The 25,247-nt window shown below is 37.9% G+C and overlaps 1 protein-coding gene across 19 annotated transcripts in view; it reads left to right on the top strand.

Moving 5' to 3' along the window:
- ASPH (aspartate beta-hydroxylase) overlaps positions 1-25,247 on the top strand; it is a 220,937-nt gene that overhangs the window by 88,505 nt on the left and 107,185 nt on the right. For 14 of the 19 annotated variants that reach the window (XM_031669577.1, XM_003902799.3, XM_009213094.2 and 11 more), the window contains 2 exons: positions 2,555-2,599; positions 17,067-17,108. In XM_031669577.1, the coding sequence (XP_031525437.1) occupies positions 2,555-2,599; positions 17,067-17,108 (87 nt within the window). Of the gene's footprint in view, positions 1-2,554; positions 2,600-9,937; positions 11,671-17,066; positions 17,109-25,247 lie in introns of those variants that run through there. The other 5 variants (XM_031669579.1, XM_009213100.3, XM_031669580.1 and 2 more) reach the window with 1 other exon arrangement.

Genomic DNA, 25,247 nt, shown 5'->3' with positions numbered 1-25,247 from the left:
GTGGGCCCTTGTGTAAAGGCAGGATCCATCTCTGTGTAGCAAGGCTGGATTGAGTTGAGATTTTTTCTCACCTTTTGTTACTCAGTTCTCTATGAGGGATATTAATGTTCTGAAGAATATCACTGAGTCTCTGTGTTTATTTGGTAAGAATCAGAAGATAGAAACCCATAATCTCTGGGAAGAACTTTCTCCAACCTACCCTACATATGGTTTATAGAAAAGAACTATGCAATTTGACCCTACCTTTCTTGGTTTAGAAATATTTTTTTCCTAAGACTTTTCAGTATTTTAATATGTTGATAGAGGATGTAGCAGAGGCTGCTAAGGAAGTTTCCTGTCCTGGGCAGTGGGGCACCCAGCTGTGCACCTGCCACCCACCCTGCAGCTTCTGTGCTGGACTCCTGCAGTGCCTGAGTGAGCAGTGAGGGGAGCTCATCTCTCACACCAATCAACCTCGTTTTCCCTGTCTCCTCTTCTCTCGGCCAGTTGTATCAATATATACTTGGATTCCCAGACCAGAAACTTGGAACTCATTTTTGAGTCCTCCTCTCCCTCTGTCTCTATAGCTAATCCCAAGACACGTTAATAGACTCCCTAAACATTTCTCAAATCCATTTTTTTCTTCTTAGCTCTTGTATAGCCCTTTGTCTGGCTCGGCCCTTTCTCATCTTCCTAGATAATAGCAGTAGTCTGCTAGCTAGACATTTTGACTCTGTTCTTGTCCCCTTCAAATCCATCTTTCACATGCTATTAGGATGATCTGTCCAAAAGTATAGCTCTCATTGTATCAGCCCTGTGTTTAAACCCTTCTGTTATTCTTCATCTGTGTCAGTAAAGTCACTTTCAGTTGCAGATGATAGAAAACCAAACTCAAACTGGCTTGAGCAATAAAGAGGTAGGTACAGATCAGTCAGGACCTTGCAAGGCCTACCAAGGTTTTTTGGATTATATTCTAGGCACAGTGTGAAATATGAAAATTATTAAGATACAGCATAATCTGATTTTTGTTTTAGATGTGAAAGTGAATTACTTTCACTAGATTGAATGGCGCAAGAATGGAAGCAGAGCGAAACACCCTGTTAGGAAAATATTTCGTACTAATCCAAGGAAGTGATTCTGGTAGCCTAAAATAAGATCATGGCAGTGGGAATGGAGGGGAAAGTGTTGAACTTGAGATATATTTTAGAATTAAAATTAATTGACTTTCCTGATGGTTGTGAAGCAAAGATGAGGAATAAAGGGGGCCTTTTTTTGGTTTAAGTAACTTTTAGATGATGGGGCCAGTTAGAGAGAAGAAAATTATTAATAGAATGTATTGGTTTTGCTGTTACTTTTGCACCAACCTAATACATTCTGTTCTGTTGATAAAGTGTTAATATATCTCCAGATAATTAAGAACAAAATAAACAGGCAAACCTATTAAAAACCAGTCACAACATAGCTATTCAATGGTCACTGCACTGCCATTATAAGAAAGAAGTATTGCCAGACACTAACAGTGGTTAGTGGGAATGGGTGTGATTTTTGTTGCTGTTCTCAATTACTTTTATGTAAAATATTCCCAAATATTCTGTTTTGAGCATGTGTCATTTTTATAATTAGAAGCAAATTAATGCAAGAAGAAAAATTATTAAAATAGCTCCATAAATATTTTGTGTTTTAGAAAATGCTGTTAAAAAAATCTTTCTTTTGGCCAAAGATTGTTAACAATTCTTTTTTTTTTTTTTTTGAGACAGAGTTTAGCTCTTGTTGCCCAGGCTGGAGTGCAATGGCACGATCTCAGCTCACCACAACCTCCACCTCCCAGGTTCAAGTGATTCTCCTGCCTCAGCCTCCCGAGTAGCTGGGATTTCAGGCATGTGCCACCATGCCCAGCTAGTTTTTTATTTTTAGTAGAGACTGGGTTTCTCCATGTTGGTCAGGCTGGTCTCAAACTCCCGACCTCAGGTAATCAGCCCACCTCAGCCTCCCAAAGTGGTGGGATTATAGGTGTGAGCCACCGTGCTTGGCCCGATTGTTAACAATTCTTAGGGACCAAAAGAAATGTTGATATAATCTTATCTCTAGGTTAAGGTAACATTAAATAGGTTGCTAGGTTTGAAGATATTAATATGTGATGTAATTTCATAGAGCAAATCAGATCACTATGTCTTTAAATCACTGGGTGGGGACATCTACTATCTCTTTAGTTGTAACTGGGTTGAAGCGACCAAGTGTCTTTCCACAGCTCTCTTACCAAATCTGATGCAAAATTGTGGGGGAAGCTTAGGTTTTAGTCCATAGCTCCTTTGCTGGGCAGTGGAGTTTGAGGTTAGTCAGGCAGGTACTATAAAACCTACTATGCTGAACCGTGGAGAAATACACAACATTTTGCTAAGTTGTAGCTGATCGTTCTTTGTTGTGAGGCTATAAAAGCCTAATGTTTTTATTATGATTTCAACTGAATTTTTTAAAAAGTCTGTGAAAAGTATCATCATTACTTAAATCTGGCAATGCATATTTTAAACACTGATCAGCAATATGTAACAGATTATAAATTTATTATCTGTTTTAGAAGTAAGCATTTCTCCTGTGGAAGAACAACAGGAAGTACCACCAGGTATGACATTTTGGGAGTTGTATTTTTCTCTTTTGTTATTCTTATATATCCTGTTAATATTACCAGCAGCTTTATAATGAATCTACAAAGCATAAAAATTTTGAGAGAGATTAACTATACCTTAATTTAAAATTTTTCTATGTTTTTATCAGTTCAACCAAAGAAATGGAAAATACACATCAGATTCAGTGCAGTACATATTCGCTGAGCTAGAATTTGAGGAGCGTTAATGATCATATGATTTTGCCATTATAGACGGTGGTAGTAGTAGAAGTTACATTTTTTTTGTTTTCCTCTTTGATTGACAGACTATTTGATGGAGGATGTGGAATCAGAATTGCCTTAGGATGAAAGTTGAATAGTGTGTAAATTGTGACATTACTCCTCTTCCTCCCCATTCCCCATCTCTCCTGAGAGCATGTTTAGTGCTTTGTGACAGTCCAGGCTGCCCAGTGCTTGTCAGTGCCCCAGGGTGTTTCCTTTTAGTTCTGCATTGCACACTTTTCCCTGTTTTTTCCTACTTTCCTCCACCTGACCCCTCTTGTCACCAGTTAGTATAAAGAATGGGAACAGCATTTCCACCAAAGCCTATGCTTTCAAATGCATTTTAGAGATGACATAAACTATACCTGCAAAGAGAAGTGAGTTTATAAACCTCCTATTCTCATAGTGGGAAAGAATGTTCTATCAAAGAGGATTTGGAAAATCCTCCCTCTTTCCCAAGTGTATTTCTTCTCATTTCTGCATTTTATTTTTGTGTCATATTTATTTGTTCAACCTTTACTTATGTTTTCTCCATTTTAACATGAATTTTGTAGCAGTGATGTGCATTCCTATTACTGATTTTGGTAGAAATAATTGTGCCTGCCAAAATTTATTAAATACTAAATTTCAATTTTATTTCTTTAATAATAAAAAAGGATAAAATAATCAAAGAATATATTTAGTTTTATATGGGATGCCTTAGGTTTTGATAATTTTCCTGTCATGTGCATTAATAATAATTATCTGTAGAAACAAATATTTGATTAAGAGAATGGAATTATTAGTATTATAATATAAATGAGAAAAGCAGTCCATGGAGAAATTGACCTTTTACATGATGACTACTAGGCAGTGTGTATCTGTGTTTAAAATACTTGGACATGGCAAGGGCAGCTGATATTTATGTCCTTCTGCTGGTTTCCTTTTCATTTTTGAATAATGCTTCACAGAGTACCCTGTTCCTATCAAAAAGGCAGGACCAGTTACAGAATTAGCATTTTGATGACTATTCCATGCCTTAACAGAAAATTATTTTATATTCCTAAAAGTAATGTTTCTACAACATTAATATATTTCTAGTTATAGTTTATATTTTAAAATAGTGATCTAATTTTTGTGAAGATATGAAAGATAATATTTTTCAGACCAAAAATTTCTATACTTTTATTTTATCATTTTATAACTGAACCCAATAGTTTATTTGGAATGTAAATATGAAACACCAAGTGTCTGAGGTGATGGAGTAAGGTGCTTTTTTTAGATTTTTAAGAACCAAAGCACATACAAATGAAGATTTGATTAATGTGCATAGTTCCCGACCTATAATAAGCTCTCAGTAAGTGGTGGCTCTGACTATTGTTTAGTATTTAATTAGCCTGATCTTAGAGGTAGACCAAGATCTACCTCTGTGATGGATGTGAGGGTCATCTGGCTGTGACATCTGTCACCCCATTGATCGCCAGGGTCGATTTGGCTGATCTGACTGGCCAGGCAGGTGTCCCCTTCCTCCCTCTCCACTCCATGTGTGTCCCTCCCAAAGCTGCATGCTCAGTTGAAGAGGATGACCATCCCCGATAGAGGAGGACCTGTCTTCAGTGAAGGGTATATGAGTAGCTGTGCTTCCCTGCTAGAACCTCCAAACAAGATCAAGAGAAGCTCCATTCTGAAAGACCTCATGGAGAGTTGTAACCTATAACTTGGTATCATAAACATTTGAATGATCCACTGCATTGTGGTAGTTTGACCCTGCCAGTAGAGGATGTAAGGCTGAGAGTCAGCAATACAGTCATGTGTTACTTAATGACAGGGATACAGACTGAGAATGTGTCGTTAGGTGATTTTGTCCATGTATGAACATCATAGAGTAGCCTACTACATATACATCTAGGCTATATGATACAGCATATTGCTTCTAAACTACAAACCTGTACAGCATGTTACTGTACTGAATACCGTAGGCAGTTATAATGCAATGGTAAATATTTGTGTATGAAAACATATCTAAACATAGATAAAGTATGGGAAAAATTGGTATAGAAGATTAAATAAAAAGATATACTTGTATACGGCACTTGATGAGTAGAGCTTACAGGACTGGAATTTGCTCTGAGTGAATCAGCAAGTGAGTGGTGAGTGAATGTGAAAGCCTAGGACATTACTGTACCCTACTGTAGACTTTATAAATGCTGGGCTACACTAAATTTATTAAAATTTTTCTTTAATAATTAACCTTGGTTTACTGTAATTTTTTTTAATTTGTAAACCTAATTTTTAAAAACTTTTTGATGATTTTGTAATAAAAATTAGTTTAAAACACAAACATATATAGCCATATAAAAATATTTTTATATCTTTATTTTATAAGCATTTTTATTTTCAATTTTTTAAAACCTTTTTAAACTTTTTTGTTAAAAACTAAGACACAAACAGACATATTAGCCTAGGCCTGCAGGATCATCAATATCACTGTCTTTCACCACCACATCTTGTCCCACTGAAAGGTCTTCATGTGTAATAACAGGCATAGAGTTGCCATCTATGATAACAATGACTTCTTCTGGAATACCTCCTGAAGGACCTGCCTGAGGCTGTTTTACAGTTAACTTTTTATTTTTAAGAAGTAAGAATATAGTCTAAAAGAACCATAAAAGTATAGGAGAGTAAAACCATTAATAGTCCTTTATTATCATTGTCATGTATTATGTATTGTGCATAATTGTTTGATACAACTGGCAGAGCAATAGATTCGTTTACGCCAGCATCACCACACACGTGAGTAATGTGTTGTGCTGGGATGTTATGAAAGCTAAGATGCAACTAGACAATAGGAATTTTCATTATCAAATGGGACCACCATTGTATATTTGGTCTATCGAAAACATTGCTACGTGACATGTGACTGTATTTTTAACCATTGCACTTGGTTTTCTTATTTTCTATAAGTCTTAAGTCTTATACTTAGTCCTACTTCATATTACAATGTTTTTATTATTCACTTGTGCAATCTTCATAAATTTATATTTGTGATATTTTTTCTCAGTCTAATTTTGCATCTGATTGCAGGAACACTCATTGTAAGGCCTACCTCCTTGCCATTTTTCAGTCTTTAAAATTCTTTTATTTAGTGGAAGACTCAAATTGAGGACTTCTGCAAAGTGCTGGATATTCGTTCACTTTTTTTGGCCCTTGGAACCTAATTGATGATTGATTTGCCTTTCCTGATTATCCTAAGACTAAGTTATACAGTCTTAATATAGCTTATCAAAGTTCATAATAATGTAGCTATCAATGTGCTATTCCCAAGGGGCATTATCACCATTGCCTCCATCTAAAGTAGGGGACAGTGAACTTTCATGTTTATTAAGCATTATGTAGGTGCTCTTCTAAGCACGTTCCATGGATTGACCTTTAATAGTTCTAAGACCTCAAGAGGTAGATATGCCATTCTCTCCATTTTACAGATGAGAACACTGAGGCACAGCAAGGCCAAGTAACCTTCCCCAGATCACAGAGCTGACAAGTGGTAGAAATGGGATTGATCCTTGCATTCTGGCTCCAGAGTCCGCACTGTCAGCTGCCGTTTTTGAAAGGATTTTAAACAAATGAAGACCTAACAGCTGAGAGATTTGAGAGCTGTTTTGGTGTGGTAAAATCAGATGTGTTATATATTCTTCAGCGTCTTTCTATTAATCTGCATTAGTTCATCACATAGGCCTCAGGAATGTCAAAGGTTGAATTATGATGTATAGTAGAAAAGTAAGTTGTCCAGTAGTTTTCATCCTGCCTTCTTTCTTGCATATTTATAAATTTTTAAGTGCTGTGCAGGTGGATTCTTGGCAAGCATGCGGAAGCTCAAGCTTAAGATTTGATTTTTCTGATATTGCAGGCCAATCATTTTGAATATTAGATTTTTAAGATTGATTTTAGAATTTCTCATCCATTAGCAAGTTTTCACCTTTCTCCTTAAATTCGTATTTTTACTTGAAACCATACAGCATATTTGTAGCAATATGACAGCATAAATATACATAACACAAATTGAATGACTTATGAAGGAATTACTTGTGAAAGCTCATTGGAGTAAAATTTCCTCTCAAACAATACTTTAGGTCATATGACCGAGTCTATTAACTATTTTTCTGTTATACCATGCCAGAAAAGAATTTTAAAAGTCAGTTTATGCTTTATGTAATTATGTTCTTCAGAATGAGATACATGAGCATCATGGTTCCTGGGTAATTCTGCTGCTCCTCTCTTTAAAAATGGAGATGCCACTTGCAACTTATCCCACTGCTGAGTATTCTAGCAGTGGTAATGGTTTCACTCCATTGCATCCATCCAGAACTTTCACTCAGGTCTCCCCATCACCCAGCGTTTTTTAACATTGATCGGTAAGGCCTATAACCGGTTTTAGGCTAGCAACACCAGAGGTCTGGGGCAAAGGGGGAAATTGACTTTATATTCTTAGTAGCTAATATTCCATAAGTGCTTTATATATATATATTGTTGTTATTGATCATCTATTCAAAAAATACATATTGAGCAACTGCTGTGGTATAGGCTCTGTGCTGGCCAGTGAAGATACATGATTGACAATGCTGTGCTGGCTTGGTTCACAGTCCTATGGGTACATGGTGGAGTAAAATAAGTACAATTAATTTCTCAGAGCTGTGGACAGCAACACACAGAAGGAGAGATATCTCACCCCGCTTCAGAGGGGTGGGACAGAGAATGAGGTTAGCCTCCCAGATGTCCTTGTGCTAGTTTTAGGTGTTTTGAGGTGTTGATAAAAAGCTCCAGGAGCTGGCAGGAGGAGAGCAGAGGAAGCTAGAGCTTACAGAGCACAAAGGCCATGACAGCATGCCAGACAGGGGTGAAAGAGGACAGGGGAAATGTAGGCAAGTGTCTCTTCTCAGAGGATCTTATATACTATGTTTAAAAGTGTTGATTTGCTGGACACAGTGGTTCACGCCTGTATTGCCAGCACTTTGGGAGGCCAGCGTGGGAGGACTGCTTGAGTTCAGGAGTTTGAGACCAGCCTGGGCAACAGTGAAACCCCATCTCTAAAAAAAAAAAAAAAAAAAAAAAAATAGCCAGGCTTGGTGCCACATGCCTGTAGTCCCAGCTACTCAGAAGGCTGAGGTAGAAGGATTCCTTGCGTCCAGGAGGTCAAAGCTACAGTAGGCTATGATCACACCACTGCACTCTAGCCTGCGTGACAGAGTGAGGCCCTGTCTCAAAAAAAAAAAAATTTGGATCTGTGCCTAAAAATGACAAGAAGCCACTGAAAAAATCCAAGCAGAGGAGTCACATGATCGAATCTCAATTTGAAAACAGTTAGTCCAGCAAGGAGGTAGAGACTAGTAAGAGGCAGCTACCATAGGCTAAACTAAAATGGTGGGAGCTTGGCTGTAGTAGAATGAATGGAAAGGTGTCTGATTTCATGTAAACTGGGGCTGGAAATAATTTGATGGGAGAGGGAGAGGAGTCCAGGTTCCTACATTTCTGGCTTGAGTCCTTGTGAATGAATGGCAGAATGTTAATGGAGGGAGAGAAGGCAAGAGGAAATGGAGAGTAGCAAAAGAGATGACAGTCCTGATTTTGGAGATGTTAGATTTACACCATAACCAATGAGTGGGGTCTTCAGACATTTAGTGGAATTGTTCAAAATTGCCATAGAACTTTTAGTTTATTTGCCTTTTTATGAATACTCATCGTTATACTTTGAACAACTTTCCATTTTCCCAAGGTACTTCTGAAATGTATCTTCCTCTTAAATCAAAGTCCAGAAAATTGTTGAATGCTAAGACAATCTAAAACTCATTAAAAAAAAAAACTTTTCTATTGGGATATAATTTACACATGTGGAAGTGCTTAAATGTTGAATTTTTCCATGTGTATATACTTGTACCCATTACTCAGATCAAGATAAAAAGATGTAAAGCTTTTAGCACCCCAGAAATGTCTTCCTCTTCCTACCTCTCAGTAATACCCCAGCCAGAAGTAACCATTCTTGTGAACTGTGTCATCGTAGATTAGTTTTGTCTGCTCTTGAATTTAAGATCTGTAAACACACACATTTGTTTTTGCGACTTGTTTCTGTTCAACATCTTGTCTGTGGTTTCATCCACCTTGTTATGTGTAGTCATTTGCTCTAATTCATAACTATATCCTACAGTTTTTAATCCATCCTAATGTTAACGGACACAGTTTTTTTTTTTCCTCATTTGTTGACTATGAAGAAAGCGGCTATGAATATTTTTGTACTGCCTTTTTGAGGGAATATAAGCATTCATTTATGTTGGATATGTAAAGATATACATAAAATGTCTAGTTCTCAAACAATTCCACTTACATAAAAAGTTTTGGTTGCTTATGTGTAGATAGATAGATAGAAATTGTTAGGAAAGGAGGAAAGAAGAAAGGAAATATTGGAATCCAGCTTTAAAAATTATATCAAGATTTTGCAGGGCCTTTCTGTGTACCAGCTCCTTTTCTAGTTTAATTGTAACACAAATCCAATGCTGCAATAGTAAAACAAATCAGATACTAAAGAATGAAAAAGAAGTTGTAAAAACTTGGATAGGGATTAATTTTACTTCTTTTAAAATACTTATATACTTTTATTGTCAACCATTTATGTTATCAATATGTTTTAAATTTATTTTAATTTTTAAAGCAATATATTTTAAATGCAGCTTATAGTGTCCAGTTGATCCTTGAAACTGTTTGTGTTTATTTTTCAAATACCATACTAGATTTCTGTTTCTTTTTAATAGAGTGAAAATATTGAAGAAAAATTTAATGCTGTGTTTCTTAAAAGATTGAGATTATTCAGTTCAGTTGTAATTCTCGAGTGCTCTAAAGAACCTCAGATTTTCATCAGTAGCTTTGCAAGTCATCCCCAGGAGCTTCTTTTGGTAGTTGATTATTCTGTTACCAAGTTGTCCTTAAAAAAAAAAAAAAAAAAATTACTTTGTTGGTGGATTTTTTAAAAAGTAGAATGAAAATGAAGCAGTTTCACAGTCTATGTCTGGTTGGTCCTTTAATTTAGATTTCCCCTTATTTTTGCAGATACTTAAAGCTTCAAAAAGACTGCCCCTACCACCACAGGAGGACCAGCCTAACCATACGCTCGCTGTGATAGATCTTGTGAAGCAATTACTGAGCAGATCAAGATCTTTGGGAAGGAACACTAAAGATGTTTTGAATGAATTATAGTCCACTGGCATTTTAGTGTATTTTTTTTTCTTTTTAGAAACACACGTTTCTAAAAAATGTCATGTTACATTCCTGCATGTCCCTTTTGATAGCATTAGTGGATCCATTGGATTTCTTTTTTCTTTTTATGACATAGCTTTTAGTCTTACCTGAATTTATGTGTGTTTTTCAGATAGTAGTTAATAATTATATTGGTGATGTAGCAGCAATTGTGTTGGCAGGGTTTGCATATATTATTAGTAATTAGCACTAACTGTTGGACTGACTTGTGTAAACTGCGTTAAACATAATTTAAAAACTATTAAGAATACTTTGTGTTAGCACTCCTAAGAACGCTAACAGAGATCATCATTAGCTGTGAAGATTTGAGTTGTATATATCTGCACTGATATTCTTATCAAAAATTTCTACATTAGCTTCAGGTATTCAGATTAACACTTTTGAAATTGTTGTAACTTTTAGCTGATTAATTAGAAAAATTTAATATTTCAATGAAAGTTTTAAATTATCATTTATTTATTCAAATGAGAGGGGAAAGCTGAAATTCCTTGTTAAGACACAAGGAAAAAGAATGACCCTACTATTATCATGCAAAAATGCTTTGTTAGCACCTTAGATTAATCGTATAATAGCTATAGTCTCTTCAGCATTTGTTTAAATTTTAGAAAATCTGTATAAATTACTGGTGCATAACTTAAAGATTATTCCGCCTTTGGCTAATTAAGTAATTTCCCTGCAGCACTAGAGACCGCTCAGTGCTCTTACTAGATGAACTCAGTAACGCCTCGAGCTGGGTTGATTGAGGATGTGTGAAAAGCTCACAGAGCCCGATGCCTGCTGCTATTTCACAGCGATGAGCCTTTTTCTTTCTACACTGAAGATTTTCTTCTTTATTTAATGTGGTTTATTTTGGGCTCAGAAATAATTGCTGTGTTGAAAATAATCCTTTGTCAGAAAAGAAGGTAGCTACCACATCATTTTGAAAGGACCATGAGCAACTATAAGCAAAGCCATAAGAAGTGGTTTGATTGATATATTAGGGGTAGCTCTTGATTTTGTTAACATTAAGATAAGGTGACTTTTCCCCCCTGCTTTTAGGGTTAAAATGAAAAGAGATTTCTATATTTTTATCACTATAGATCATAGTTATTATACAATGTAGTGAGTCCTGCATGGGTACTCAATGTGTAATGAAACCTGAAATAATAAGATAATAAGAAAAGCAATAATTTTCTAAAGCTGTGATATGGATGATACAGAGGTGATACTCAAATTATAATAAAGCTCTTCATTTTGTGAATTATAGAATGCTACTTTTTATAAAGCCATATTTTTTTAGGAAAACTAAGTGACATAAAACCGATGAACGAGTAAAATAAGTTTTACTGGATTTTTATAGAACTCTGGACGTTGAGGATTCATTATGCTGTGGTTAACTTTAAATACTTTTTAATTCCAAATATCTGAATTAATGAGCCTTGTCTTTACAAATATGTGCCATTGTGCAACATCAATGGATTTTCTAAAAATAATGTAAATGTCTTCTATTAAATGTTGAGTGCAATAAAATACAGAAGAATTCTCTATATTGTCATTATTTTTGAAGTATAAGATATTTTTAATTTGTTACATAATAAAATCAGTTCATTTTATCCTTACTGGTATTTTAGAATATTATAGCATTTTTGATTACTAAAATCACAAAGGAATACCTTCAGCCAGTTAATGTATTTCTAACAGATAATGCTTATTTTACATTTACTATCATGCTACATTGCTAGGAGGCAAGATTAAAATTAAATAGCCCCTGCATCCATCCTTTGTAGATTTTGCCCTGCACCTAGAAGTTTTGATTATTCCCTGGATAGCCTGCTGCACCTTTTTCCCCCAAGTTTTTAATTTTTCTGAGTATATAGTAGATGTATAAATTTGACTATATGAGATATTTCAATACAGGCATAGAAAATGTACAATAAATTATTGTTGGCTATAGTAACCCTGTTGTGCTATCAAATATTAGATCTTATTCATTGTATATAACTATATTTTTGTACCCATTAGCCATCTTCACCTCCTGCTCCCCTCTCCCCCAGCTACCCTTCCCACCCTCTGGTAACCATCCTTCTACTCTCCACCTCCTTGAGTTCAATTGTTTTAATTTTTAGCACCCACAAATTAGTGAGAACATATGATGTTTGTATTTCTGTGTCTGGCTTATTTCACCTAACGTAATGACCTCCAGTTCCATCCATGCTGTTTCAAATGACAGGATCCCGTTCTTTTTTATGGCTGAATAGTACTCCATTATATGTGTACACACATTTTCTTCATTCATCTGTTGACAGACCTTTAAGTTGATTCCAAAGCTTGGCTATTGTAAATAGTGCTGCTATAAACATGGGAGTGCAGATATTTCTTCAATATGCTGATTTCTTTTGTTTTGGATATATACCTAGCAGTGGGATTGCTAAGAGAAAACAATGGGGAAACTGCCCAGGCCATCGGTCTAGGCAATGATTTCTTGAGTAATACCCCAAAAGCACAGGCAACCAAAGCAAAAACGGAAAAATGGAATCCCATTAAGTTACAAAGATTCTGCACAGCAAAGGAAACAACAAAGTGAAGTGATAACCCACAGAATACATCAAAGTATTTGCAAACTACCCATCTGTCAAGGGATTAACAATGAGAATATATAAGGAGCTCAGACAACTCCATAGGGAAAAATCTAATAACCTGATTTTTAAAATGGGCAAGAGATCTGAATTCTCAAAAGAAGACATAAAAATGGCAAACACGTATACAAAAAGGTGCTCTACATCCTTGATCATCAGAAATGCAAATCAAAACTACACTGAGATATCATCTCACCTGAGTTAAACCGGCTTTTATCAAAAGACAGGCAGTAATGAATGCTGGTGAGCATGTGGAGAAAGGGGAACCCTCATGTACTGTTAGCAGGAGTGTAAATTAGGTTTCTCAAAAGACTGAAAATAGAACTACTGCCCCACCTTATACATGACTTCATATTGGGAGGATATTAATTTCATCATGAGAGGATGGAAGGGCAGAAATGGGCATGGAAAGTTCTCTTTTCCATTTCCAGTCTTCATTCTCTGGACAGAAAAGGAGAACTAAATAAGGAAGAAGTCCCTGGGCTTCTAGAACAGGTTGTTTTCAGCTCCAGCATGTCCAGAGGAAACAAAAGTGAACACTAATGGTAAGCAGACCCACTTTTATTGAAGCACCCACTCAGCTAAGTACTGTGCGCACATGTCAGGGAGCTGAGTTTTCTCAGCAGATAAGTATTACTCCTGCCTGCAAGTGAGCAAAGCCAAGGTCAGAGAGGTGGGGTGCCTGCTGGCCTGAGGTGACACAGCAGTATTCAGAGCAACTCTCAGGCAGCTGGTGCGAGGTGGAAGCCATTAGAGGGAGGCCAAAGCATGGGTAGGAAGATGGTTAGGCAACTTACTAGTAATAGGTGATGGTGATACAGCATGAGCTAAGGAAGTGCTAGTAGAGAGAGAAGGGGACTGGAAAGCTGTGACATGAGGACTGGTCAGTGTGGGCGCTCAGGGATAGAGCAGAGTCCCATGTCCAGGTGCAGGGAGAGAACCGATGCCAGTGTGGTACTGCACTCATTACCACAGGGATGCACAGGCCTGGGTGGAAATTCGCTTTGAATGTATGTTGAGTCCAGCAAGAACTGCTCAGCCAGCAGGTTAGCGCAGTGCTGGAACATGATAGAGTACAGTATATCTGTTTTTTGTTTATTTTTGAGATGGAGTCTCGCTCTGTTGCCAGGCTGGAGTGCAGTGGTGCGATCTCAGCTCACTGCAAGCTCCACCTCCTGGGTTCGAGCGATTCTCCTGCCTCATCCTCCCAAGTAGCTGGGACTACAGGCACGCGCCACCACTCCCAGCTAATTTTTGTATTTTTAGTAGAGACAGGGTTTCACCATGTTGGCCAGGATGGTCTCGATCTCTTGACCTTGTGATCTGCCCGCCTCAGCCTCCCAAACTGCTGGGATTACAGGCATGAGCCACCGTGCCTGACCGAGTACAGTATATCTGAATCCACAAAATCCACAAAAGTGATTTGCTTTAGTGGTTGCATTTAAATATCATATCCTATTCTTTTTAGTAAGGTGTTTATTGTTCTGACAAAATATTTAAAGGAGAAAAAAAGTAACATTAAGACAGGTAAAGAGTAGTGTAACATCTTTCTTTTCTGAATATGAATATTTAAACACTATGAGTTACATGTGGGCTTGTACTTCTGTAATTTTCAGGGGTGGGCTGAGCATATAGCTCCCTTTAGTTAATGAATTCCCCATTACTGGGATATAGAGTGTGATTAAAGTAGTATTTTATGGAATATAGCTTCTGAAATTGGTTTTGTTTGTTTTGTAACCCTAGACAAGATTCCTTAGCCTCTGTTTGCCTCAGTTGCCGTATTTGTAAAATTATAACTACCTCCTATGAATGATGAGAAGTTTAAATGAGATAGTCTGTGTTAAGTGCTTAGAACAATGCCTGCATATAATATGGGCTCAAGTCATTTTCCTCTTTGGCACAGTGAGATTCAAATGAGATCTTCCAGAGAAGCGTAGGTACAGAGAATAAAGCAAAGTAGCACTTCATTATTATCGCTGCAGAATGCTCCTGGGGTAAGCTGAATCTCATAGAAAGCTCCTTTACCTAAGCTAAATTTAAGCAATAAAACTCATAGAGCCTAAAAAGTATTCTCTGTGTATTTTCTCCATATCCGAAAGGAGTCTGAGAACTCAGCTTGTTGATGTGAGGTGAAGGACAGAAGAGGACAAGAATGAGAATAAGAGAGCTTTTGGCCTGGGGCCTGGAATGATCTGTGTCAGGCTTTAGGTCAGACTGCCACTCGCCTTTTAGATACAGCATGGGAAGTGGAAGAAAGATGGTGGCCCTTGTTTCTGGGCATATGTCCAACCACACTCACCCTCCACGTTCCTGGGAGGATGTGAGTCCAGAGGACGTGGGGAGACTTGGCCAGGGCCCTCCCACATCAGGATCAGCACCTTCCACTTCTATTTGGAATGTGACCAGTTCAAACCACTCCTCCTTCCTTATTTCCCTCCCAAGAGTGGAAAGATCTGTGGAGAGCCCTAAACTCCCCTTCATGACCAGCACCCACCTGTTCTATCTAGTCCAGTTAGAAACTTGCATTTTACGCTTGATTTTTCTAATCACATTAGCCATATGCAATGACTGGGGGATATGGAGGGTTGCAGTGTTCCTGCAGGTAATGCTGATCCCACTAGAAAGAGCTCCTTCAGGACTGGGATTTTTAATGCTTTTCTTCATTGCTGTATATCCGATGACTACAAGGGTGCCAGGCAGACATTATTAGGTGCTCAGTTAATATTTGCTGAATGAATGGTATTGAATGGTCTAGTTCAGCAACCTAACTTTATAATAAAGAGGTTATAGTTAAAAAGATCAGAAATTCTAGAACATTCTACCAAGATCTACAAGTCCTTTTAAAAAAAAAAAATCCTGCATTATTCTTGCAGCACTGCCCAGGAGGTATGTGCTGTCAACCTTATAAAATCAACTCTTTGCAAAAGTCAAGACTGGCACTTCTCTGTCCCCTTCTTTCTCTTTGAAGAAAGGTACACAATGGTTCAGTGGAAAGAACGTATGCTTTGGAATTGTGTAAACTGCTGGCCTTGATAACTTTGGGGACTCTAATTTCTCAGCCATCTATTTTCTCCTGTGCACAAAGAGGGAGGTAAGACCTTCTCCAAGGGTGTGAGAAGACAAGAGAATCCATAAATTATGTGCTTAGCACTTAGCCTGGTACACTAGATTTCAAAGTTAGTTCCCCTTTCTTCCTCTTATGGAACAAGAGTTGACTTATAAAAAACCCTTCCCTGCATTAAAACCAGCCTCAGATTTACTTTTCATCTCCCCAAATTGAAATGTTTTATATGAATGAATGTGGGAAACTCCATACCAACAAATTGAGTGATCCGTGTCAATGTTCACTTGACTGCATCCCTGATCTCACTGACATCCTCAAGCAGCTTCTGTGGGAGAGGACAGAGTCTGATTTTTTATCAGTCTCCCAGACTCTGCCTTGTTCCCACTCCAACCCATATGCATACGCCCGTGTTCCTAGAAATACCCAAAGAACAGATAAGTTCCTACTAGGGCTGTAATCAACTGATTACCTTGAAAATTAACTAGATCCTAATTTGCACACTCATCCTGATGTGAAGTTATAGGTGCACAAATGAGGTTAAAAACACATGGTCAGCTCATATGCTGTTGTTTTCCTTGTGAGGGGTGGATGTTCTTTGGCTAGTCTAGGCTCTTGGTGGGTGTCACTGTCCTAGGTAATTCTATTTGTGGGAGAGACACTGACTGTGATTTACTTAGTGCATCTGACACAGGTGGGGTCTTGGGTTCATCTCTGGCTTCTCACCTGGGCATCAGCACAAGCTCCCCCAATGGATCATCTGTGTATATGTGAAGTCCTTAGAGTAGCAGACTAATATTCCAAGCAGTGTGACATGCTGCATTCCTTTAAAGCACATGATATCAATTATTCAAGTTGTTTTCTGGTTTTAAGAGACAATAACAACATTGAACAAGCTTTAATGATGGCTTCTCCCCACCCACATATCTTTGAACCTTAGAGACACCTGGAGTTGATGCATATCACCCACTCCAACTCCCCTACCTTATAGACAAGGAGTACTTAGACTGGTGCCTAGTCAGTGCTTGGTGACTTTTAGTATAAGTAATTGAAATATGCCCAAATCTTGATATTTTCTAATGAACTTCATTTGTAATGAATTCAGGATTTAGGAAAATTGAATTGTATGATCAAATATATTTTTCTTTGATTATACTTATTGAATTCATTTAAATATTGTCCTATATTTTGAGATACTGAATGGTGACTTGCATAGTACTTACTATGTTTTGTCTTTAATTTTCAGAAACAAATAGAACAACAGAAGATCCAGAACAAAAAGCAAAAGGTGAGATTGTCAAATAAACAGCCTTTAAAATATACATGGGGAAAAGAATAACATGATTTTATTTTCCATCGAAGAATAACATAATTTTATTTTATGTCACTAATTAGAAGAATTTGCTTCTAGGTTTGTTATTTCAATGTTTTTATCATCTACCACTTACTAATATTTTACATAAACATTAAGAGCCAAAGCACAGAAAGAGATTGCAATTCTAATTCTAAATAGCTTCTAATTCTAGTTTTGACATTCACACTCATGTGTCCTTGGGAAAAATACTTAACTTTTGTGCCTCAGTTTTCTCTTCTGTAACGTAGGAATCATAAGAGTACCAACTTCTGAAGGCTGTGTTTCCATGATAGTAATAAAATGAAAATATACATATAGTGCTTAAAGCAATAGCTAACAGGGAAAGCACTTAAGATACATTAAATATTATTTATTGTTGTATGTCAATAACTGTACTAAGTGTAGGAATCCAAAGATTCCTAGAACATGATATCTTTTTCAAGGAACTCTGAATTGTTGGAAAGACGTGGAAACGTAGTTATAGCTATGTAGAAAGAATTATCTCTGCCTTCCAAACGTTTATTACAAAGGCAGTCTCATAAATTTAATAACCTATAGTATTTTAGTTCAGCTTTCACAGGGGTTCCTAAACTTACTCAGAGTGAAGAACTATTTTTAATGTTAAAAAAGTATATGGATGATCATAGAATAGTGGCTATTTTTAGTATCAGTTGAATGATATGACCTTTAATGATTGAATATTATTACAGTTTCAGGAATGTTTTTAATTTAATTTGTAGTGATGAAAGCAGTATGTACATATGTATCTTGTACATACGGTTCATAAGACCTTGCTTGGTGTGCAGATGACACTTGGTGAGCATATGGAGTTGCTGGCCTCTGGCTGTAATTTCACAGCCCACAAGTTGAGAAGTAGGCCTCTAGTTCATGAAAATGTTTTTCTAACTAGTTGTTTTTAATTTTTGTCAAAGTAGTACAAGGATATAGTTTTAAAAGTTGAGGTTTATAATAAATAGCAGCAGTCCTCTTCCCTACTACTTCATATCCCCAAGTCCCACTCCTAACTTTCTTTTAGCTCTTTCTCTTTCTTTCTTTCTTTCTCTCTCTCTCTTTCTTTCTCTCTCTCTCTCTTTCTTTCTTCTTCCTTCCTTCCTTCCTCCCTCCCTCCCTCCCTCCCTCCCCCCTTCCTTCCTTCCTTCCTTCCTTCCTTCCTTCCTTCCTTCCTTCCTTCCTTCCTTCCTTCCTTCCTTCCTTCCTTCCTTTCCTTCCAAGATGGCATCTCGCTCTATCACCCAGACTGGAGTGCAACGGCATGATCTCGGCTCACTGCAACCTCCTCCTCCCCGGTTCAAGCAATTCTCCTGCCTCAGCCTCCCGAGTAGCTGGGATTACAGGCGCATGCCACCACATCAACTAATTTTTGTATTTTTTTAGTAGAGATGGGGTTTCACTGTGTTGACCAGGCTGGTCTCAAACTCCTGACCTCGTGATCCTCCCACCTTGGCCTCCCAAGGTACTGGGATTACAAGTGTGAACTGCTGTGCCTGGCCTTAGATGTTTCTTTCTAGTATTTAGTTATGCATTTGTAAATAATTTGTGTAATTCTGAAGTTTTCTCCTCAATATCAGAAACTGTTCGCTGGCTCTGTTTTATAGATCACTGAGATTAGCTCGATCATCATACTCTAACAAACTGTCTGCTGTCTTACTTCCTGGATCTTCCAATATATTTAGGATATAACTGTAATAGATAGTGATACATGCTAATGAGAAAATACAAGGCAAGAAGGGGCAAATCAGTAGCTTTTGATAAACTTGATCACTTCCTGTCCTTCAAACACTCCCTTCACATGGCTTGCTGGACATGACGTTCTCTTGGTCTTTCTCCTGCTCTCTACTGTTTGCTTTTCTCAGGCTCTTTGGATGGATGTTTCTCATCTCCTTGACCATTAATCACTGGAGTGCCCCAGACTTAGTCCTCAGAGCATTTCCCCATATACACGCACTCCCTTAATGATCTCATCTAATCTCATGGCTTTAAATGCCTCTGTATGCCACAGATTGGCAAATTTACCCACAGCCTGGGTCTTTTCGCTGCACTCTAGACTGGTGTGTCCAGCTGTCTACATGGTGTCTGCCTGATAACTTCAATGTGTTGGATGTGTAATAATCACTTCAAACTTAACAAGTCTAAAACTGACTCCTGATCTTTGCCCCTCAAAACACACTCCATCCCCTTAAATATTTGGTGCCAACTACATGCCAGGTGTTGTTCTAGACAAGTGGTTGCAGGTGAGAGCAAGACAGACCAGGTTCCTGTTTCAGGGAGCTCACATCCCAATAGGGAGACCAGCAGTACACACACAGACTGAAATTGTGGTAAGAGTTCTGAGGAAACAAAGCAGGAGAGCATGCCGTAGGCAGAAGGGGCTGTGAGTCAGGGAAGAAGGCGTCCCAGGAGGTTAGGGAAACCTAAGCACTCTGAGCAGAGGAACAGTTTGTGCAAAAGTCCTGAGACAGGAGAGAAGGGCCCAAGAAGCTGGAGCACCTGAACAAGCCTAGAGTGTATAAGATACAGTTAGAGAAAGTCAAAGACTAGACCATGGTGGAAGTCTGGACATTTTTTTCATGCTGTGGACACTGTACCCAGCCCATGCACATCTCTGTACCAAACAGAGCCCTTTCTCATTTACACATTGACTGGTTTGCTTCTGGGAGGTCCACTGTAATGCATTCTTACAAAGGGAGGGACAGGGAGTCCGAATGGTGGCCATGGCTTGTTGCAGAAAAACAGGAACACTTGCAAACCCTCCCCAAATCTGCTGCTCACAGGATGGTTGCAGTTGTGAGCTCCTCACATCTCTGCCCCTCATGCTCCAGACCTCCCATTCCAGCCTTAGCAGCCCATACCTTCCCCTGCACTGCCAGGTATCCTTGGTGCACAGGTCTGACCTCCAGGGACTCTGATCCTAAAGGGGGTTTGCCAGGGGAGTGTAGGGGCTGGGACCTCTGGAACCTGCAAGGAGAATCATTGCAACAGCTTCTGTTGACTGGTTTGTCACTCTCCCCCCATTTAAAATTAGCACTTTAGATCAGTACCAACCAAAATATGTTTGTAACTAAAGTATTTTATTAAGGGGGAAATACAGGAATAGACAGAATTAAAATAAATAATGAATCAATGTTATCACAGATTTATTAAAAATCTGTTGGAGCAAATTGTGAGCTGTGTAAATTCCATGTATTTTTTACCGAATCGATTCATATGGTGCTGTTATATGGTAGGGAAAAGGGAAAGGGAAACATTACGTATCTGGAATATGTAGTAAAAAAATGGAATGTCCTTCACTCATCAGACTTTAGTTTCATAATAACAGAAATTGAAATGTTTTAAGGCAAAATAGGCCCTCATTTGCAGACATCTGTTACTTAAAAGTCAAATCAGACTGTTTTTATGTTTTAGATAAAATTGCGATATCAGTTTCTCCCCACTGGATGTCATCTTTTCCCACATATTCCATAGCCACGGTCACAAAATGTGTGAACCACAAAATAATCCAATACAAAAATGGCTTGTTAGATGTCAAATTCAAACAGTCATTTGCGTTCATCCATTTATTGAGTACATAGTGAGTACTTACGATGTCCAGGCTCTGTTTTAGGCACTGGGCCTGAAACAGTCAATAAAACAGTCACAGCTCTCATTGTACTTGCATTTCAGTGTGTATAGGGAAGAGAGTGGGCTAGATATGTAGTTTTAAAAAAATTAAAATATAACAGGCAGTGTTAAGTGTGAAAAGGAATATAAGGCAGGAAAAGAAAAGAGAATGAGCAGGAGGTGTTGCTGTGTAATAGGCCTCTTGGATGGTGACTTTTAAGCAGAGATTTGAAGAGGCAAGGGCCTGAGCTGCACCACTGTCTGGGAGAAGAGTTCTGAGACTTGGGGAGCATTTTCATAGTCCTTAAGGCATGTGTGCTTAGCATGCTTGAGGCTTAACAAGGAGGCGATTGTTGGCAAAGAATGTGTGAGAGGAGAGTGTAGGAGTGCATGAGACCAGAGTAGTCAAGAGTTCAAATCACATAGGCCTTCGAAGAAAAAAGTAAGAACTTGTGTATTATCTCCAGTGAGATGGCCATTGGGAGATTCTGGGCAGAAGATGGATATGATTGCATTATGTTTTCAAAGGCTCATTCGAGATATAGGGGTGCAAGATTGGAAGCAGGGAAACCAATTAGGAGACTATTGCAGTGGTCCAGGCAAGACATGATGATGACCGGGATTACAACGTAGAGTAGAGGTGGTAAGTGCTGGTTAAATTCTACATATATTTGGATATAAAGTTAGTAGGGTTTGATAAGGGGTGGGATAATGGAGTGAAAGAGGTCAAATATAGATCTATGGCCAGTCACAGTGGCTAATGCCTATAACCTCAGCACTTTGGAAGGCCAGGGGAGGATCGCTTGAGGCCAGGAGTTTGAGACCAGCCTGGGCAATATAGTGAGATACTGTCTCAACAAACAACAACAACAAAAACCCAACACTTAGCCAGGCATGGTAGTATGCGCCTATAGTCCCAGCTACTCAGGCGTCTGAGGTAGGAGGATCAGTGCTGCAGTGAGCTATGATCACGCCACTGCACTCCAGTCTGGGCAACAGAGCAAGATCCTGACTCAAGAAAAAAGAATTCACGCTAACCTGAAAAGTGATGCTTTGACAAATTCACCGAACACAAAAATGTGCAATATGTTCCTGATTTAGTATATTATCAAAGATCAGTTATCAGTTGGGATTTGTGAGCCTTTAAAGAAATTTGAAGAGCAAAGGAAATGTGTTTTTGCTTGTATGTATCCATGTGTGCACGTAGGTGGGTGGGTGTTAGAAAAAATTGTATTTGTATTGTAGGCTTTTCCTGAACTTTTTTATTTAGACTTATACTTAATATCTTATTAAATTATTCATTACAATTAAGAATATGTGTAAACAGTATTTACATGTCTTTAAAACATTTAAAGATTTCCTGGATACTCTATGTATTTTTTTAAAAAGTCATAATCAGTGCCCTAACAAAACACCAGATGGCGCTAGAAAACAAATCACATTTACACTAACAGAAATCACATCTGCAAAGCAACTTATAAAAAGGTGGAGATGGCTGTATTACAGTCAGTAAATCAGCTTGGTGCAACTGGTACTTCATATGGATAGTTCTTAGTTTTCTGTGATCATAAAGAACATAACAGACATAGTTAATAATCAAGTGTCATTCAGAAGTTTTCTTACTTAAAAAATCTTCAATGAAGTTTTCCTTGTGATTCTTACAACTGTATATAACATATTTGAACAAAGTTCTCTATTGCTTTGATGATAAAAAATAAACTTCTTAGTGCAGCACATGACGCATCTCAGGAGATAGCCCCTGCTTATGGCTTCCCTGTGTTCAAAATGCTCTTCCTAATCGCTCCACTTCCCTTTTATCAATCCCATTTATTAAAACTGAGCTTAGATGTTCTATCTTTCAGGAAGCCTTCTCTGACTGCACTCCCATCTCCTACCCCAGACCAGAGAGTGTGTTTCTCTTTTTGTTCCCAAGATGCCTTGTGCTTACAGATTTTTTATTACCACATATTTTGAATTTTCCTTTTAATTTCTAGACAAAAAGCTTATAAAGAATAGGAACCATGACCGACCCTTCTCCCCTTAAACTAATGAGAGTTTATAGAGTTCTCCAGAGAAACAAAATGAATAGGATGTGTGTATGTGTATAGATATAGAAATAGATACAGATAGAGATTTATTATAAGGAATTGGCTCATGTGATTATAGAAACTGGCAAGTCCAAAATCTGCAGAAAAGAGTTGATGTTGCAGCTTGAGTCTAGAGGCAGAATTGCTTTTCCTTGGAAGGAGATAAGACTTTTTCTTAAGGCCTTCATCTAATTGGATCAGGCCTACTCATATTATGGAGAGTAATCTGCTTTACTCAAAGTCTACTGATTTAAATGTTAATCTCACCTAAAAATACTTTCTCAGCAATATCCAGACATGTTCAACCAAATATCTGGGTACCATGGCTTAGCCAAGTTGACAAATATAATTAATTAATTATCACACTATTCTAGTGGTACTTAACCATAGATAGGGGGTGCTGACTAAATAGTTGTAGTATGAAAAAAAATGTGACTAACCTCGTTCCCTTTCATTCTTGCCCCTTCATCTGATAGTGATATTATAAGATGCAAATAGCCTGAATGGTGGGCAGGAAGAGTTATAAACAGAAAAGTCAAAGTATGAATTAACTTTAAGTGTTTACTAACATATTTGCTACATTTCAAGTTATTTTCAGATGGGTTCTTGTTTAAGCCTTACCCATCAATCTTATGAGTTAAACATTTTTCAGCTCCATTTCTTCATTTCTTTAATCCTCTTTCTCACTCCCCTACTTTCGTGACTATAATTACATGTATATTAGACTGCTTGAAAATGTCCCACAGGTCTATGAAACTTGGTTTATTTTTAGGCCTGGCACGATGGCTTATGCCTGTTATCCCAGTAATTTGGGAGGCCGAGGTGGGTGGATTACTTGAGGTCAGGAGTTCAAGACTAGCCTGGCCAATGTGGTGAAATCCCTTCTCCACTAAAAATACAAAAATTAGCCAGGTGGTGGTGTGTGCCTGTAATCCCAATTACCTAGGAGGCTGAGGTGGGAGGATCACTTGAGCCCTGAAGGCAGAGGTTGCCATGAGCTGAAATCACACCACTGCCCTCAAGCCTAGGTGACAGAGCAAGACTCCGGCTCAAAAAAAAGAGAAAACTTTGTTCATTTCTTAATCATTTTTCCCCTTGGATTGCATTTCTATTATTCTGTCTTCAAGTTCAGTGACTCTTTCTTCTGCCATTTCAAATCTGTGTTGAGCTCATCTAGTAAAGTTTTCATTTTAGCTGTTCTTTCCAACTTAGATCTCCAACTGCTTCTTTTTGTAGTTTCCATTTCACTATGAAGATTCCATGTCTGTTTACTCATTAATACTATGTTTTTCTTTAATTCTTTGTACTTATCTATAATCAACAATTTGAAGTATTTTTCTAATAAACAATATTTGGGCACAATGGCAGGCAGCTGCAGTTGACTCCTTTTTTTTTTTTTCTGAGACTGGGTCAGGTGATTCCTATTTTTTTGCATATCTAGTAATTTTTGGTTGAAAACTGGGTCAGGTAATTCCTATGTTTTTGCATATCTAGTAAGTTTGGTGTATATAATTTGTTATATCAACTTTGGAATTTGTTTTGTTCTGTCTAAGGACTGTTGGTGTGTAGTAGACAGTTAACTTGGCTGGACTCAAATTGAAAAATCTGGCTCTCCAACAGTGTAAAGCAGCTAATATCTCTGCTCAGGAGTTTTAGCTTTTAATTGCTGTGTTTAAAGTCTGGTCAGCAAGGTTGGAGGTGTCTTGTGCCTTCAGAGTTTATTTGTTTGCCAAAGATTTGAGTAGAATTCATACTCAGATTTTGAGACTTGCTTCTGGAATTTTCCCTTGCTTCTGGGATTCACTATCTAAATTTCAGTTGCCTGGCCAACCCCAAGTTCTGCCCTCTTACACCTCAAGCCAGTAGGATTTCTATCTCCTGTATGGGGAAATGCACTGAAGAAAACATAACAAACTTGTACATTTCATCAGAAGCTGCTCTTTCCTGGGATAGATTTATATAGTAGTCAGCCTCGAAGGCAACCCCCAGTGATTCCTGCCTCCTGGTATTCATGCCTCTGTGTAGTTTTCTGTCTATTGAATAAAGCTGACCTGTGTGGCCAAAAGAATATTGCAGAAGTGACAGAGTGTGACTTCCAAGGCTAACTCATAAAAGATGTTGCAGCTTTTATGATAATCCCTTTTAATTGCTCACTCTGGAGGAAACCAGCTGCTACATTATGAGGGTATACAAGAAGCTGTGTCCATATAGCAAAAAACTTGTGAAATAGAATAAATGTTTATGGCTGTTGTAAGGTGCTGAAGTTGGGGATGATTTGCTTTTGAAGTCATTATAGCGAATCCATCCCCCTCAAGTTTCTGCTAGCTTTTTCACCAGATTCCCTGGGGCTATCCATGAAGGTGGAAAG

This window comes from Papio anubis, chromosome 8 (assembly GCF_008728515.1).
Source record: "Papio anubis isolate 15944 chromosome 8, Panubis1.0, whole genome shotgun sequence".
Lineage (NCBI taxonomy): Eukaryota > Metazoa > Chordata > Mammalia > Primates > Cercopithecidae > Papio > Papio anubis.
This window is presented reverse-complemented; position numbering and strand designations above follow the sequence as displayed.